Source organism: Gorilla gorilla, chromosome 2, assembly GCF_029281585.2.
Source record: "Gorilla gorilla gorilla isolate KB3781 chromosome 2, NHGRI_mGorGor1-v2.1_pri, whole genome shotgun sequence".
Classification (NCBI taxonomy): domain Eukaryota; kingdom Metazoa; phylum Chordata; class Mammalia; order Primates; family Hominidae; genus Gorilla; species Gorilla gorilla.
Window position 1 is genome coordinate 171117714 of NC_086017.1, and position 17550 is coordinate 171135263.

The 17550-nt window shown below is 43.3% G+C and overlaps 1 protein-coding gene and 1 long non-coding RNA gene across 3 annotated transcripts in view; one reads left to right on the forward strand and one right to left on the reverse strand.

The window, feature by feature from the left end:
* Positions 1–17550, reverse strand: part of LOC109026154 (uncharacterized) — a 101177-nt gene that overhangs the window by 75341 nt on the left and 8286 nt on the right. The window contains exons 5-7 of the long non-coding RNA XR_002005097.3: positions 14095–17168; positions 5786–5866; positions 654–850 (exon numbers count right to left, since the gene is read on the reverse strand). This is a non-coding gene — a long non-coding RNA (uncharacterized lncRNA). The remainder of the gene's footprint in view (positions 1–653; positions 851–5785; positions 5867–14094; positions 17169–17550) is intronic.
* IL12A (interleukin 12A) lies at positions 278–7594 on the forward strand. 2 transcript variants are annotated; one of them, XM_004037923.5, is made up of 7 exons: positions 278–731; positions 1728–1873; positions 4573–4686; positions 5012–5053; positions 5129–5170; positions 5262–5405; positions 6952–7594. In XM_004037923.5, the coding sequence occupies exons 1-7, from the start codon at positions 614–616 to the stop codon at positions 7105–7107; spliced, it is 762 nt and encodes a 253-aa protein (XP_004037971.2). In that variant the 5' UTR covers positions 278–613; the 3' UTR covers positions 7108–7594. The 2 variants fall into 2 exon arrangements, with proteins under 2 accessions (XP_004037971.2, XP_055237894.1); XM_055381919.2 differs by lacking the exon at positions 6952–7594 and adding an exon at positions 5806–6942 and having other exon boundaries at positions 307–731.

Here is a 17550-nt window from a genome sequence, read left to right on the forward strand (position 1 = left end):
GCTGTCATCCCTTTTCAGGTTTCAGAAAAGACCTGTGAACAAAACGCCTTGAGTCTGATTTAGTGTGGCAATGCCCCAAGGGTCCTGTTCTCCCTGGGTGTCCTGCACCTGGTGCAACGTCGGCCTGGCATCTAGTGAGCCATCTAAAGGAACGATGATGAGTGAATGATTTGCCTGCCCCTTCCAGTACTAGGCTGGAGGTCGTGGTTAGGGCCCATCCCTACGCAGGACATGCTAAGTGGGAGGCACTCCTCTCTCTACGTCGGCAGGGGGCGCTGCACAGCTGCGGGGCGGGGTAGCTTAGACACTGGGCGTCCGGCTAAGGCCGGGGACCCAGGGTGGTGGGCGGGGTGTCCCGCCCGCCTGTGGACCCCGCGCAGTAACTGCGAACATTTCGCTTTCATTTTGGGCCGAGCTGGAGGCGGCGGGGCCGTCCCGGAACGGCTGCGGCCGGGCACCCCGGGAGTTAATCCGAAAGCGCCGCAAGCCCCGCGGGCCGGCCGCACCGCACGTGTCACCGAGAAGCTGATGTAGAGAGAGACACAGAAAGAGACAGAAAGCAAGAGACCAGAGTCCCGGGAAAGTCCTGCCGCGCCTCGGGACAATTATAAAAATGTGGCCCCCTGGGTCAGCCTCCCAGCCACCGCCCTCACCTGCCGCGGCCACAGGTCTGCATCCAGCGGCTCGCCCAGTGTCCCTGCAGTGCCGGCTCAGCATGTGTCCAGCGCGCAGTGAGTACTCAGCCGGCCAGGTCTCTGGCTCGCTCGGGTGCGGAGGGGCAGTTGCTTGGGAAGAGTGGGTAGAAACTCAAGTCTACCTAAGGAGAGACTGGAACAGCAGCAGCCGTCTCCTGCAAAGAGGAATAAGAATAGGGGTCTCACCATGCGCTAAATAGGGCATGTCTCTTTTCATCTCGAAACAGCCTGATGAGCTATCATTATGCCCACTTCGTAGAGGAGAAACTGAGGCCCAGCGTGGGAGATTTCCTGCTTTCCTGCCTAGGGTCCCTCAGCTACAAACAGAAGGCAGATCCTAGCCAGTTCTAAAGTCAGGCTTGGCCGGGTGCAATGGCTCACGCCTGTAATCCCAGCACTTTGGGAGGCCAAGGCGGACAGATCTCCTGAGGTCAGGAGTTCAAGACCAGCCTGACCAACGTGGTGAAACCCCGTCTCTACTAACAAATACACAAATTAGCCGAGTGTGGTGGTGGGTGCCTGTAATCCCATCTACTCGGGAGTCTAAGGCAGGGAAAATTGCTTGAACTCGGAGGTGGAGGTTGCAGTGAGCCGAAATCGTGCCACTGCACTCCAGCCTGGGCCAGAGAGTGAGACTCCGTCTTAAAAAAAAAAACAAAAAAAGTCAGGCTTTCTCACTCCACTGTTTTTAAAACACTGGGTCCCAAGTCTGACTCAGCCACTTCACCACCTGGTCTGGGTTTCCCTGATCAAAAACATGTAGGCTTTCTCTGGGTGAGTGTTGGGTTCAACACCCTTGTCCAAGCTCATCTCTAGAACCTCACAGGGAGCTGGCTTCTAGCCCTAGAATAGAGTGGTGCTTTGTAATAACTCGAGTCATCTCTCAGGTGTTGAAGGAAAAGTGTTGGAAATGGGTTGAGGGAGGTGGGTGCCAAGCAGGAATGGATGGGTGAAGGTGGCCAGAATGGAGGGAAGGTGGTGCAGGTAGGCCATCCAGGCCGAAGCTCCTCCACCTGCTCCTCTTCCTTCCAGGCCTCCTCCTTGTGGCTACCCTGGTCCTCCTGGACCACCTCAGTTTGGCCAGAAACCTCCCCGTGGCCACCCCAGACCCAGGAATGTTCCCGTGCCTTCACCACTCCCAAAACCTGCTGAGGGCCGTCAGCAACATGCTCCAGAAGGTGAGCCTTTCCTGTCCTCTCCACTGTGGACCTGCACCCTCCCTGAGGAAGGGGCCTCTGATCCTCCCCTCCGGTACCTGATGGAACTGCAGAGAAATTGTGGAAGTTCATTAGCAGCTGTCAACAGCAGGAGAGGGAACTTTACAAATGGCCCAAGTGTTAAAGAGTCCTAGTGAAATTGTGTCTCCAGAGAAAGCAAGAGTAGTAATAAATTATAATGATGTTGGTTTTGGCTATGTCTACACTGAGTAAAGTGGATATGTGCAGTGTTCCTGTAGCCTGCCAACAGAGATAGAATTGTGTCAGGTCCACATGGTTTCTCTGGCACCACACCACTGATCAATCCCGGAAATAGTTACTTGGGTGCCTACTCTGTGTTGGGGGGCAGGGGTACAAAGATGAAATAGCCTTGTCCCTCCTGCTGCCCACCAGCTTCTACTTGGTGACACAGTTCCTTCTTGGAGCAACACATCTCGGGGAGGACTATGACAGTGCACATGCAGCCTTCATTTTCTAGGGAAGAGTTACCTAATTTTATTTACAGCTTCGTTCTTTTAGGTTTCGTATTTTAATGTAAAAAACATTGCCGTTAAAAACTGCTCCAGTAGCTACTGCTGCAAAGGCTAAAGGCTAGTGTTTTAAAAGATGTCCTCTGCCTTTCTGTTCTCTAGGAATTTTTTCTTGAGTATTTTCTAGCTTGTTGCCTTAGGAATATCTTAAAATAAGCTCAATGCCACCAAGCCTTCTTAAAGGGCTCCTTTCCCCTTTCAATCTTTCATAATGTGCTGTGCATTGCTCCTCACAATTCAATTAATCTTAATTGGACAGGGGGCTCAAGTGAAAACTGCTTTGTTTCCCGAAGAAAGGTTCAAAATGGGTAACTTTTAGGTGCTCCAATTCATATAGATGTTTTTTGTGCAAAAGCTGACACCCCTACTCCCAGATAGAGTCCTAAGGGTCAAAAGATTATAGAAATCAATTTAATGTTTTGTACATCATTTGTCAAATTTGCTGCAGTAGAAAACAAAGGAGGTAGATGCAAGTGATTCACCGGCCATATCCAGCACACAGGTTTGTAGAATTTGGGCTATATGTTTATTTTTTAGTTTGATGCCATTCAAAAACCAAACATTTCAATTAAGATTTCAAAATTCTAGCTTCTCTTGAAAAGATCTGAAGAACAACACTGGACTCACACCTCCAAATCTAACTTTTTATAACCTGCTCAGAATAATGGGGTTGCCCAGGTCTGTTCAAACACCTCCAGGAATAGTGTATTCATTTCCTACTGCTGCTGTCACAAATGTGGTGGGTTTAAATGACACACATTTATTATCTTACAGCTCTGGGCATCAGAAGTCCAAAGTGGGTCCTACTGGCTAAAATCAATGTGTCAGCAGAGCTGTAGCCCTTTCTGGAGGCTCTTGGGGAGAATCTGTTGCCTTGCTTTGTCAGGTCTAGAGGCTGCCCACATTCCTTGACTTGTGGCCCCTTCCATTGTCCATACCAGCAATGTCTGGTTGAGTCTTTCTCATGCTGCTCCCTCTGGACTGACCTTCTACCCGCTTCTACTTTTGAGGACACTGCTTACACTGGATTCACCCAGATAATCCAGGATCATCTCTCTACTCTTAGATCAGCTGATTAGCAAATTGAATGTCATCTGCACCTTCATTCCTCTTTGGCAGGTCACATAGCACATTACCGGGTTCCAGGGATTGGGAGGTGGATGTCTTTGGAGGTGGAGAATTGGTCTAGCTACCACAGAAAGGGATTTTACTACTTGTGCCCAAACGTATTCTGAATTTTCAGGCCTTGCTTCTTGGCTCATGCTGTTACCTCTGTCTGAAATTTCCCTCCTCCACTGTCGACACTTTACTCCTCTTAATGCGGGTGTCCCATCTCTAGGAAGCTTTGCTTCCCTTCCTGCCCCTCCTCAGAAGCTTCATGCCGTTCTCACCATGTCTCACCTACTGATGCCTCTTGGTCATTTGGGCACTTGTCTGTCTCAGCAGCTAAACTTGCAATCCAGGAGGGTATACATGGTCCTCTTCTCTGTCATGTTCTTAGTACCTAATGGAGTGCCTGCCACCCATTAGGCTGTTGAATGGAAAAATGATCGTAATCTTCAATCATACAGTCCTTTACTTCCTAAGATACATTTCATAATTTTACCCAACGGTGCTTTCCAACACACTAAGATGACATCTCTGTGTATGTGTGTGCGTGTGTGCACTGCAAATTAAATCTCAGCTTGTCTTAAGGGTTTGCATGTTTGTTATATCCATCAAGCTGTGACCTTAACAGTTCCCCCTTTAGAAGTTATACTTGAAATAGGTATTCATAGAATACAGTCACTTTAGCAAAAGAAGAAACAATTTTCACCAGAAGCAAGTGTCACAGTGAGGTGTGGAGGCTGGTTAGCACAGGCTGTTGACATGATTTATTGTGTTTACATAATGAAAAAATATGTCATCCAGAGAAACATGCCCCAAGCTTAGGGAGAGGAGGGTGAGAGACAGAATGTAAGGAATCTATTTTCTTTTGTATTATGAAGAACCAGAATTTCCTGCAAGTCAAAGTGACAGAGGTCAAGGGCAGCCAGCCAGAGCCTGCCTGGCACCCTGGCTTACCAGCCTTGTGGGGTGCCAGGTGCATTATCAATGTTATAAACTGAGTTTCTCCTTCATTTTTTATAGGCCAGACAAACTCTAGAATTTTACCCTTGCACTTCTGAAGAGATTGATCATGAAGATATCACAAAAGATAAAACCAGCACAGTGGAGGCCTGTTTACCATTGGAATTAACCAAGGTATAAAGGATTTTCCTCCCAGAGCATGCAGTGTGGTTAAAAACTGTGCATCAAATCTCACCTGCTTCTAAAAATTCATGTTTCTGGTATCCATCATTATGGGATTTTAACTGGTCCTACTTCAGAAGTTAGATTTGGGAGAAAAATTATTTTTAAAAAATGGGTTTTTTTGCAACAATGTGAATACACTTAACACTTAAAAATAGTTCAGATGCTAAATATTATGATATGTGTTTTTACCATAATAAAAAAAATTTGACCTGAAAAGTCAGAAAGATTTATACTAAGAATTAATACTTTGATATATGATTTTTTTCCCCTCTAGAATGAGAGTTGCCTAAATTCCAGAGAGACCTCTATCATAACTGTAAGTCAAAAAATGAAAAGTTTCAGCCTGTATGATGAATTCATATCACTGATGTCTGATTATTTTTTCCTCTAGAATGGGAGTTGCCTGGCCTCCAGAAAGACCTCTTTTATGATGGTAAGACACACAGCTCTTTCCTCAAATGCAATGGGGGAAATATTTTTAGCCCATCTCAATGGATACTTCCCCATCTTGTCATGTCGTCCAGGCCCTGTGCCTTAGTAGTATTTATGAAGACTTGAAGATGTACCAGGTGGAGTTCAAGACCATGAATGCAAAGCTTCTGATGGATCCTAAGAGGCAGATCTTTCTAGATCAAAACATGCTGGCAGTTATTGACGAGCTGATGCAGGTAAGACTTCATTCTATCAGTGAGAGCACCTTTTTCATGCTAAAGATACCCAGCCAGGGTCTTTGATAAAGAGGTATAAAAAGAGGTCTGGAGGCCTTTTAAAGGCCTGACAGACCTACATTTTCAAGAAGACAGCCTTGAGGGTGCCGTCTATAGGGAGCACAAATGTGAGCAGATCACATTATGAAAAGCAGACTCCAAAGTATTCACTCTGTGGTATCCCCCACACTCGGCAAATGTTTTTGTGCATTTTGTTATGTCAGCCTCAAAACAACCATATGGGATCTGCACAAAGGAGGGAACCAAACCTTAGGAGAGTTAAACCACTTGTCTGAGGCTCTGCCTCTTAAAATCCTTCAAGAGGATTTCACTACACTTACCTTCTCACTCACCTCTAAAGGCTCCAGGACGTGCTCCAGGATGTGCATGCAAGGGGCCAGTTTGCATATCTGCAAATATTGCTGGGAAACAAGCAAGATTGGTGCCTGATTATGACCCATTGTGAACCAAAATGTGAACCAAATAAAAGAATGACCTATCATCTGGGGCATCTATAATGTTATTCATAGGCAAGAACTTGCTTTGTTATGTTCTGAATCACCATAACACAGATGCTAATATAAAACAAATATTTATATAAGCGAGGGTGACTGCTTTGGTGACAAGGACATGGGATAAAAATATGGTGGCAGAAATCATTGTCTGAAAAGTAATTGTTTTACTTTTATTCTTTTCGTGTGTGTGTGTGTGTGTGTGTGCATGTGCCAGATTTCTTGTTTGAAAGGCAATGAGCTTCATCCAAGTATCAAAGAATGTTAGCATCTAGAGAGCTGTAGTTGCTATTTCATTTTTAGGACCAAGAGTTGGGTGATTTGGGTGCTAGAATCAATTCTACCAGTAACCAGACAACTATTCCCAAGTCACTTAACCCCTCTGTGCCTCAGTTTCCTCCAGTATAAAATGGGGTGACTTTATTCTAGCTTTCTTTTAGACTTTTTGTGAGGAACATATGAAAGTATTTATTCATCAAGGGTGCAAATGTAAGGTTTTATATTCTGTTATCAAATCAAAGTGCTAAACTTGGGAAATTCATTGCCAGGTTTATCTGACACAAATGGCATGTCTTCAGTAAACAGGCCTATTACTGATAGTGAGTTCTGATCAATAGCAATCCATCACCTCCCTGTGCTAAACAGAAGTGGGTTTTTTAAATGTAACATATATAAAATTAATTAGATATTGCAGCAGATGTCATTTTAAAGGAACTGTTTCTTTCTAAGACACAACTCCCACTGACGATTTTTTCTAAATAGTTTTAAGGGTCTTTTCAGAGCTCATTGAAGATGCATGTGCTTGGAAAATGAGTATTTCTTTTCTCAGGTTCTGCCTGGTGATCTGGCTGAGAGTAGATTTGGACTGGGTTTAGGAGTGGCATAAGGGACTGAGTTGCAGGCTCCGAGACATGTACTGGCTCCACTCATTTTTATGAATGAATATTTGAATTTTGGAATACCATGTAAGTCATGCTTACTGTTCATTCTCCTAGGCCCTGAATTTCAACAGTGAGACTGTGCCACAAAAATCTTCCCTTGAAGAACCAGATTTTTATAAAACTAAAATCAAGCTCTGCATACTTCTTCATGCTTTCAGAATTCGGGCAGTGACTATTGATAGAGTGATGAGCTATCTGAATGCTTCCTAAAAAGCGAGGTCCCTCCAAACCGTTGTCATTTTTATAAAACTTTGAAATGAGGAAACTTTGATAGGATGTGGATTAAGAACTAGGGAGGGGGAAAGAAGGATGGGACTATTACATCCACATGATACCTCTGATCAAGTATTTTTGACATTTACTGTGGATAAATTGTTTTTAAGTTTTCATGAATGAATTGCTAAGAAGGGAAAATGTCCATCCTGAAGATGTTTTTCATTCACTTTAATAGAAGGGCAAATATTTATAAGCTATTTCTGTACCAAAGTGTTTGTGGAAACAAACATGTAAGCATAACTTATTTTAAAATATTTATTTATATAACTTGGTAATCATGAAAGCATCTGAACTAACTTATATTTATTTATGTTATATTTATTAAATTATTTATCAAGTGTATTTGAAAAATATTTTTTAAGTGTTCTAAAAATAAAAGTATTGAATTAAAGTGATTCTGCAATTTTTCTAATGTACTTTTAAGTGTTAAAATATACATTGTGGGAAAATTGAAAACTCTGATGAGACTTCAACAAAATTACTCTGGAAAGAATGCCACAGTATTCTTATTCCTTTCCTAGTGCCTTTCATCTCATTTTAAAGGGACCCTAGTAAGACAAGATATGCTTTACTACTAAGGCAGCCAAGTGAGTCATGGTTTTTAAGGGTTTATTATTTTTGTTCAACATAAGACTAAAAGTATGCTGTGCATTAGAAAAACACTTCATAGTATTCTTCAATCAGAAAAAAAAAATGTCACTAAGAGGCCTTCTAGCCTAATTATTCTAATTTTTGTGACCCTTTGGGCTCTGAGAGAAAAGTTGTCTCTAATTTGCAACCAGAAAATCTCTCCATTTGTTTAAAACTGTATAGAACTTTTGCCTGAACCACATGGATAATCGCCTTACTTTGGCTTAAGAGATGTGCTCTTAATGAGCTAAATGTTAAATTCCATCTTTTTAATTCTCTAAACCAGGGGTCCCCGATCTCCAGGCCATGGAGTGGTACTGGTCTGTGGCCTGTTGGGTAGTGGGCCCCACAGCAGTAGGTGAGTGGCAGGTGAGCAAGTATTACCACCTGAGCTCCGCCTCCTGTCAGATCAGTGGCAGCATTAGATTCTCATAGGTGTGTGAACCCTATTGTGAACTACACATGCAAGGGATCTAGGCTGCGTGCTCCTTATAAGAATCTAAGTAATGCCTGATAATACGAGGTGGAACAGTTTCATCCCGAAACTCTCTTTGCCCCCTGCCCCCCAGGTCTGTGGAAAAATTGTCTTCCACAAAACCAGCCCCTGCTGCCAAAAAGGTTGCGGACCACTGCTGTAAATCATGTAAATCTTAGGTTTCATGACTTAGTTCATTTTGTACTGCTGTAACAGAATATCTGAGACTGGGCCATTTGTAAAGAACAGTGATTTATTTTTTAACTGCTCTGGAGGTTGGGAAGTCCAAGAACAAGGGGCCAACATCTGATGATGTTGTGTCAGGTGAATTGCTATGGTTTGAATGTGGTGTGTCCCCCTCCCAAACTCACACTGAATTTTTTTTTTTTTTTTTTGAGACGGAGTCTCTCTCTGTTGCCCAGGCTGGAGTGCAGTGGCGCGATTCGGCTCACTGCAACCTCCACCCTCCAGGTTCAAGCGATTCTCCTGCCTCCGCCTCCTGAGTAGCTGGGATTACAGGTGTCCACCACCATACCTAGATAATTTTTGTATTTTTAGAGACAGGGTTTCACCATGCTGGCTAAGCTGGTCTCAAACTCCTGGCCTCAGGTGATCCACCCACCTCGGCCTCCCAAAATGCTGGGATTACAGGCATGAGCCACTGAGCCGGGCCAGGAGCAAAGTAACTTATCAAAACCAAGAACCATCCCCCTAAAAATACCCCCCAGTCAATTGGAGATTCATTTGATTAACAAACTACTTTATTCAAAAGAAACTAAACCTTGAAAGTGTATCTCACACCTAAGAATGACTAAATCAGAGAATTAACATGAAAAATATTTAGTTGTCAGCTGCCCCATTGAAGGTCCAGGACTTTGGGAAGACAGAACAGTTCTAGGACATGATCTGGCCAGACATCCAAAGGTGAGTATTGAAAAACTCAAGAGATGTAAAAGACCCTTAGACACCCAAAGGAGGATAAGAAACTATAGACAAAAAGAAAAGAACACCAGCTTTGTTGGGGGCCAGCACCCACAGCCATCATAAGTCCATTTCTCTGTGTCACACTGGGCCATTCAGTTATTATCCTTATTTGAGGACTAAACATTTTGGGCCAGGCGCGGTGGCTCATACCTGTAATCCTAGCACTTTGGGAGGCCAAAGCAGGCGGATCACAAGGTCAAGAGATCAAGACTATCCTGGCCAACCAACATAGTGAAACCCTGTCTCTACTAAAAATACAAAAATTAGTTGGGCATGGTGGTGTGTGCCTGTAGTCCCAGCTACTCAGGAGGCTGAGGCAGGAGAATTGCTTGAACCCAGGAGGCGGAGGTTGCAGTGAGCCGATATCGCACCACTACACTCCAGCCTGGCAACAGAGTGAGATTCCATCTAAAAAAAAATTAAAAATTAAAAAATACTTTTGGTTCTGGCTAGCATAATTTGGCTTCCTAGTTTAAAGCAAACTGCATTACAATATGATAAGTAAGAAAAAAATCTGGCCACATTGTCCAAAAATTGAATTCTATGTACTTGAAATATTTTATTTAAAAAAGTGAAATAGGATGTGTATAAATGTTTTGAAATATATGTGGTGAGAACAGGCACAAAAACTTTAGTTATATTTATGTATCTTTCAATTTTACATTAAAAATATGAGTATGAATTAGATCTATGTAATATCAAAAACAGTATATTAATGGAATCTGTTTTAGACAAAAAAAAGTAGTAGCAACTGCTCAGTTGTGCTTCCTAAATGCCAGGCATGTTCCTAAGAGTTTACCACAAATAAACATAACCATCCTAATAACCCTTTTTATGGATGTGGAAAGTGAAGAAAATTATTGAAGTTGGCCAGGTGCAGTGACTCATGCCTGTAATCCCAGCACTTTGGAAGGCCGAGATGGAGGATTGCTTGAGCCCAGGAGTTCAAGACCAGCCTGGGCAACATGGCAAAATCCCCATCTCTACAAAAAATAAAAATAATAAATAATAAGATTATGTAAGCTCACATAATTAACATTTTAAGTGGCCTGGTCTCAGCCTGTGCCAGCAGCTATGCTCATGTTGAAGTCACTGTCTAAGTCAAGGGAATCCTTTCCCTATAACCATATAAATATCATCCCAATTATTTATGTATCTCCCTTCTCTCTCTTGCTAAACTGTGAGAACCTCAGATATAGGCAATGCAGTATTACCCACGTATTTGTGTTCCCAGCCCCAGGAACTTAAAAATGATACAGAGACAAAGGGAATCTTCATGAGCCCCCACAATTCTCATGTCTTTTCCTAATCTAGATATAAATAAAGAAGTCTCAGCCAGGTGCGGTGGCTCATGCCTGTAATCCCAGCACTTTGGGGGGCCGAGGCGGGCGGATCACCTGAGGTCAGGAGTTCGAGACCAGCCTGGCCAACACGGTGAAACCCTGTCTCTACTAAAAATACAAAAATTAGCCGGGTGTGGTGGTGTGCGCCTGTAGTCCCAGCTACTCAGCAGGCTGAGGCAGGGAATTGCTTGAACCCAGGAGGCAGAGGTTGCAGTGAGCTGAGATCATGCCACTGCACTCCAGCCTGGGTGACAGAGCAAGACTCCGTCTCAAAAAATAAATAAATAAAAATAAAATTTAAAAAATAAGTCTCTAGTCTTGAAAGAAACTTATTCACAATTATAAAAATAAAGAGTTAAAAAATCGAAAATGCATATGCTTACTTAGTTCAAAATAATTATACATGTTCATAATGGGGAAAAATCCAAATTCATAAACCTTTTGATTTAGTTAACATAATTTAAATACCTGTGGTCTGAGTATATGTCTATGCTTCAGAAACAACGTGCCAATAAATATTCCACACCTAGGGGTGGGAAAGTGTTTTACTTCCCATTAGGTTGCAGATGTCTTAGAAACACACTCCTGCACCACAGCTTCAAGAAATCCAAATAATGACCTGATCTGCTGGTTTCCAAGCTACCCTGCCAGGAGCAAGTCAGAGGCCCTGCAGGGCTCCTCGGTAAGCCCTCGAAATCCCTCTCCCCTCAATGACCCCACCACAGCAGCTCCACTTTTGAATATTTTACCAGTGCGTGTTCCAGGTAAGATTTCCTTTCACAAAAGGTTTTCGTGGGTAAGGAAAAATGAAAACTTGCTGAATTACTCTAAGCCCCTCTCTCCAGTTGTTTTTATAATGGAACCACCTGTTGATTTCCAGGCTTGCTCGAAAAGAAAACACTGCTATAAATGCATAGAGCGTCTTCCCTTCTGAAAAGGAAACTTGTGCTAGAGGTTACAGAAAACAGCAAGAATGGGATTGCAAAGAATAAAGGTGGCTGACTAACTCTAGACTTCCTAACTGAGGACTTACATCAGGACTGGAACAAATTAGGTCTAAATCTACAGTGGGCTCCAGGGTGGAAATGGAGGTCTCACTTAAGAAGCAGGAGAAATCTCAAAACTCAGAGCCTAGAATTTAACCCCAGGGCCTCTGTGTTAGCATCAGCGGCTGCAGAGCCATGATCAGGACTTCTCAAATCCTGACATATAGACAGGGAGGCTGACAACACCTGTCAACTAAAAACACATGATTCCAGCAGTGAATCCCTGGGATCAAGCTCTTCAGCAAGCAGTGTGCTGGTTCACCCTAAGAAGGACTTCCAGAAAACGGGTAGTGGCCTAGGCTGACTGCTGGAAACCACGATTCTCATGGGAACACATTAAAAATTCAGCAACTGCTGTGTTCTCTTTAGAGAATGGAGTGAAGCGTGCTTTCTCATGAAAAAGCAGCGAGAGGAAACTTTTCCCCTAAAGGAATACAGCAAAAGGACCAAATGAGAGTCATTATGTGCAGAAAAATCCCTTGTCAAGAGAAATACACAAATGAGGAAGTATTAGGAATCTGCCTGGTTTTAAATAAAAACACACCTTCCCATCCTTGGAGGGAGAAAACCATAATTATTCCTGTGGCAAAAGGGCTGTGGGGACAATGCAGGTTGTCCTGAACCTGTGTGAACACCTGGCGAACTAGTTTACCCTGGCTGGCACTCACTCAGCCTTGGCCCAGGAGCCGAAGAGCTGGGATCAAAACCAACTATTGCCAAAGAGCCAAAGGAATGACAACCAAGGAATAGGATGCTTTAAAACAGGACCTGTAAATAAATAATACAAAGAAGAGCAGTGTCAAAAAGCAGACTTCCTTTTCTTCTCATCATCCATGATTTATGAATTTATGGATCAAATAATGTAAAATATATCCAGAATATTAATCACCCACGACACTCATGATGCTGAAGTAGTGACAATATCTACACAGACCAAAAAAAAAAAAAAAAAAACCATTTCACCAATTAGCAGGAGCCAATGAGACCCATTATTTCCTGAGGCAAGTCTTTTTCAAGAAAAGAAGACAGCTTTCCCTTGGTTCTGTGAAAGCTATCTCTGAGTAGCATTCTTCCCCATGAAAAGTAAATAATTCCACCGTGAAAGTCCAAGAAAAGTAGTGTTTGGCCAGTTGTACTTCTCCAGGGGATGAGGAGCTCACCTTTGAGCTTGCATCCCAAATTGCTAGGTGGGAGAGAATTGCATTTGTTTCTAATCTCTTGAGGCTTCAGCACCCCAAGACTAGAGAGTAGAAAACCTCAGTGGTCCTCCAGGCAAAGTGGGCCCGGGGGTTCAGAACGCTCGCTCACCATGTCTGAAAAGCATGCAGACAGATCATAGTACTTTGACTTCTGATATAACCTTCTGGGGTGTTTATGTACTTTTTTTTTTTTGAGACGGAGCCTTGCTCTGTCATCAGGCTGGAGTGTGGTGGCGTGATATCGGCTCACTGCAACTTCTGACTCCCTGGTTCAAGCGATTCTCCTGCCTCAGCCTCCTGAGTAGCTGGGGTTACAGGCACATGCCACCATGCCCAGCTAATTTTTGTATTTTTAGTAGAGACGGGGTTTCACCATGTTGGCCAGGATGGTCTTGATCTCCTGACCTCGTGGTCTGCCCGCCTCCGCCTTCCAAAGTGCTGGGATTACAGGCATGAGCCACCGCGCGCGGCCAGGAATAAAAAAATCTAAATAGAATTTTAAATAAAACCTCTCTCTGAATTACTGAGGATTCTTAGAAAGAAAAAAAACACTATATTCGTTGTAGTAACAACATATAATAATCAAAGTCTTGAATTGATTTGAGCTCAGTTATGACAATGTGCTACATCCATCCACACACATACAAAATGAGAAGTGCTTGAAAACCAAGACAAGGAACCCTGTGGTTTTCTGGATCAACACCAGGAACGATCCCCTCCAGCCCTCCCTGGGCTCTGCTTTCTCCCTTGCCGTCTTTGCTGGTTGAATATTGCTGGCGCCACCCAGTGGCCCCCATGACTCCTGCTTCAGTGCCACAGAAGGCCCAGAAGGCTCAATGCTACCAGCCCTGCCTTAAGTACCAGGGTGACATGACTGCTCCCTTACTGAGCCAGACCACTGCCTGGATCTTGACATGCATGGTCTCCTTTCATTCTCACCACACCCCAGGACATAGGAGGGTCTGAACCCATTTCACAGATGGGAACAGAGAGGCTTCATGTTAGGTTGGGATTTTACTTACAGCCCCAAAGCTACGGCAGCACTGGGGCTGGGCTTCCAACCCTTCCTCTGACTCAGCTGCACACACCATCCTTACTAAGAGGACAGCAGCCCCTTGCTTGCTTTTGCATTTGCATTAACTCTCTGAACCCAAGCTTATAAATAATCAAGCCACATGTTCTATAGCTATTCCCAAAGACACAGCTTGATTCCAGACAAATAACTAAGATAATTTTCTGCTCACCTTCCAACACATCTTGGACTTCAAGAGAGATGATGTCTTTCAAGCACTTACATAAATTCTGGGCTGCGGCAAGGCTCTGATCCTTTTCTTGCCACTTCTTCAGCATCCTAAACTTGCAGATGGTAACATCTTCTGCCCTCTTCCAGATATCATCAGTTTTGATAACTCCAACTCCAGATTGGCAGTGGCAGGTTTTGTTTTGTTTTGTTTGCAATGGCACAATCTCAGCTCACTACAACCTCCGCCTCCCGGGTTCAAGCGATTCTCCTGCCTCAACCTCCCAAATAGCTAGGATTACAGGCGCCTGCCACCATGCCCAGCTAATTTGTGTATTTTTAGTAGAGACAGGGTTTCGCCATATTGGCCAGGCTGGCCTCGAACTCCTGACCTCATGATCCGTCCGCCTTGGCCTCCCAAAATGCTGGGATTACAGGAGTGAGCCACCGCACCCAGCTGGCAGTGGCAGTTTTTATCCACTCTTTCCTCAAGTCGCCAGCAAGGGTAATCAAAAAATTGAGTAACTGTTAAGGGGGTTTCGTCTTTGCTTCATCTAAACACAGATGATGAATTCAGTAGTTCCTCTGAACATTTCAATCATTAATAGATACTTACAATGAAAATATACTCTCCCTATTAAAAAAAGTATAGCATTAATTGTTACTTCTCTCACTTTTAAAATATATTTAAATGCTCCCCAATCACTGTTTTCCAATCAATTTTAAGGACTAAATGGTACCATTTCATATAACATACCACTGTTAGAGTATAATGTTCATTCACAGTGATAGTTCCAATAATAAGACTGTTTTGAAGACAGCACAAATTAGGTTGGAATTTTGAAAAATTCAGACACCAAAAATAATTCAAGTGGCTTAAAAAGAGAAAGATACAGTTTTGGTCTTACACACCTGTCTTTATCTAAATGTTAGTTGCACACCAAGACACTTAGTGACCTCAGTGACCACTAAGGAGAAAAGCAAGAGATCTGAGCTCTCATCTCCATTATGCCACTTCCTGGTTTTAGGGGGAAATGCACATTTCAAAAAAAAGCCTCATGGGATGGTAACATCTGTTTTATATCTGATTTGTAATGTCTGCTAATTTCTTAGAAAGTGTCATACACTTAGAAGGTGTGATTTTTGTGAAATATACATTTGGTCTTCCTTATCTTTTCCTGGCATAAAGCTCCTAAAATCCTTGGAATCTAAGGAGTGTTTAGAGTGTATATGCTAATTATATAGCATAATTATATATTAGCATATAAAGGAGTGTATGCTAACTATATTACTAGATAGCATATATAATATAGCATGTAATTATAGGTACATATTATATTATTATATAACATAATAATATATACTATATAATTAGCATATAATCCTTTATATGTTAATGAGGTGACTGGTAGCTGAGGGCCCCTGGATAGCTTCAGGTTGGGAGTGGGTCACAGTAAAAACCAAGGCTGGATTGGAAAGTTAGGATTTTCAGCTCCACCCCATAACCAGCAGATAGGGAGGAGGGCTGAAAATGGAGTCGATCACCAACGGCCAGTGATGTAATCAATCATGCCTACAAATTAAAGCTTCTATAAAACCAAAAGGACAGGGTTCAGAGAGGTTCCAGGTTTGCAAATACATCCACATGCTGGGAGTGTGTGTACCCTAACTCCACAGGGACAGGAGCTCCAGTGCTGGGACCATTCCAGATAGCTCCCTGAGTATCTTTCCATCTGGCTGTTCATCTGCATCCTTTATTATACCTCTAACTAATAAACCAGTAAATGTAAGTAAAGTGTTGCCCTGAGCTCTGTGAGCCACGGTAACAAATTAATTGAACCCCTGGGCAGGGTCTTGGGAGCCCCAGTTTGCAGCCAGTGGATCAGAAGTTCTGACAATTCAGTCTTATAACTGGCCTCTGAAGTGGGGGACAGTCTTGTGGGACTGAGCCCTTAACCTGTGGGATCTGACAGTATCTCTAGATAGCTAGTGTAAGAATTGAGTTGAATTAGAGGACACCCAGCTGGTGTGCACTGCAGAATCTGCAGAAAAATTGCTTGCTTGCTTGCTTGGCATGTGAGGAGTAGTGTGTGGTGAGTGAGGGTAGGAAAAAACACTTTGGTTTGGTTTTTGCACTCTATCTCCTATATCATGTAGGAGGGCATATATGTCTACCAATTCAAATCATTGGCCCCATAAAAATATTAGCCCTCTCATTGAGCTAGTTTTCCTACTTTCACCTTTTTAAAGTGGTTGTGCTACAGTACAGCACAGTTGACTAGTGCAGAGTTTCAGTTAAGGATCCTCCAGGCATTTCAAATACTGGAGATAAAGCTAGAAAGAGGTGAGAAGTGACAGGAATCCTTCCCACTCTCCCCCTAGGACCCAACACCTAAGCTCATCTTCACCATCCACTTATTAACGTGCATTTAACATGTGTACTTGGACTCTTCCCCACTCCACTTTCCTCTCTGACCGCTTTCTTGATTGAAGAACGGGCTCCAAGGGATGGCCCTGCCATCTAGTGGTTTCCTGATACCTGGCAGCTTACTCCTAGCTTTCTAAACCTCTGCCCCATAAAAGTTGCCCAGAGAGCCTATGAAAAAACCTAAGTTCTCAGGGCCATCTCAAAACCTGTATCAGACTCTAAACTCAACTTTTTAACAAGATCTCCAAGTGACTCTGTTAGGGTTGAGGACTGACTTTTTTTTTTTTAAAGCAGTACAGTGAAATACTGAATAAGAAACTACCAGGGAAGTGACTTGATATCTCACAGAACATCGCAAAAATACGCAAAGGAAGTCAATCTATTAGTTTGTTGATTTTGATAACACATTGTCATCTCCCAAAAGGTTGGAAGTCCTTCATCTTTCTAAGTTGGATGTGGCTCCAGGAAGACTGATCCAGCAGCATGGGCATTGGATGAATGTCAATGGGGGAGGCCAGGGAAAATGAGAATTCCATCAGAGGGAAGGAGCAGAAGAGGGGGATTAAACTCGGTTATTGTCGGTTACTGGCAGTCGCCACTTGTGCTGCTTTTTGAAATGGTTCAGCTCTGATCATATTGAACTCAGTCACCTGTCAAGGTGTAAGATCATCAGTTAGAAAAAGTGGTATGAAATTTGAACTAACGAAATCAATTTGTGAGAACATGCAAAACTCTAGGGTCCTGGCAATCTCTCTAAATTTCAAATATGAGTTTGAGGCCGCGCGTGGTGGTTCACGCCTGTAATCCCAGCACTTTGGGAGGCAGAGGTGGGCAGATTACTTGAGGTCAGGAGTTCGAGACCAGGCTGGCCAACATCGCGAAACCCCGTCCCTACTAAAAATACAAAAAATTAGCCAGGCATGGTGGCACCTCTGTAATCCCAGCTACTTGGGAGGCTGAGGCAGGAGAATCGCTTAAACCCAGGAGGCGGAGGTTGCAGTGAGCTGAGATCACACCATTGCACTCCAGCCT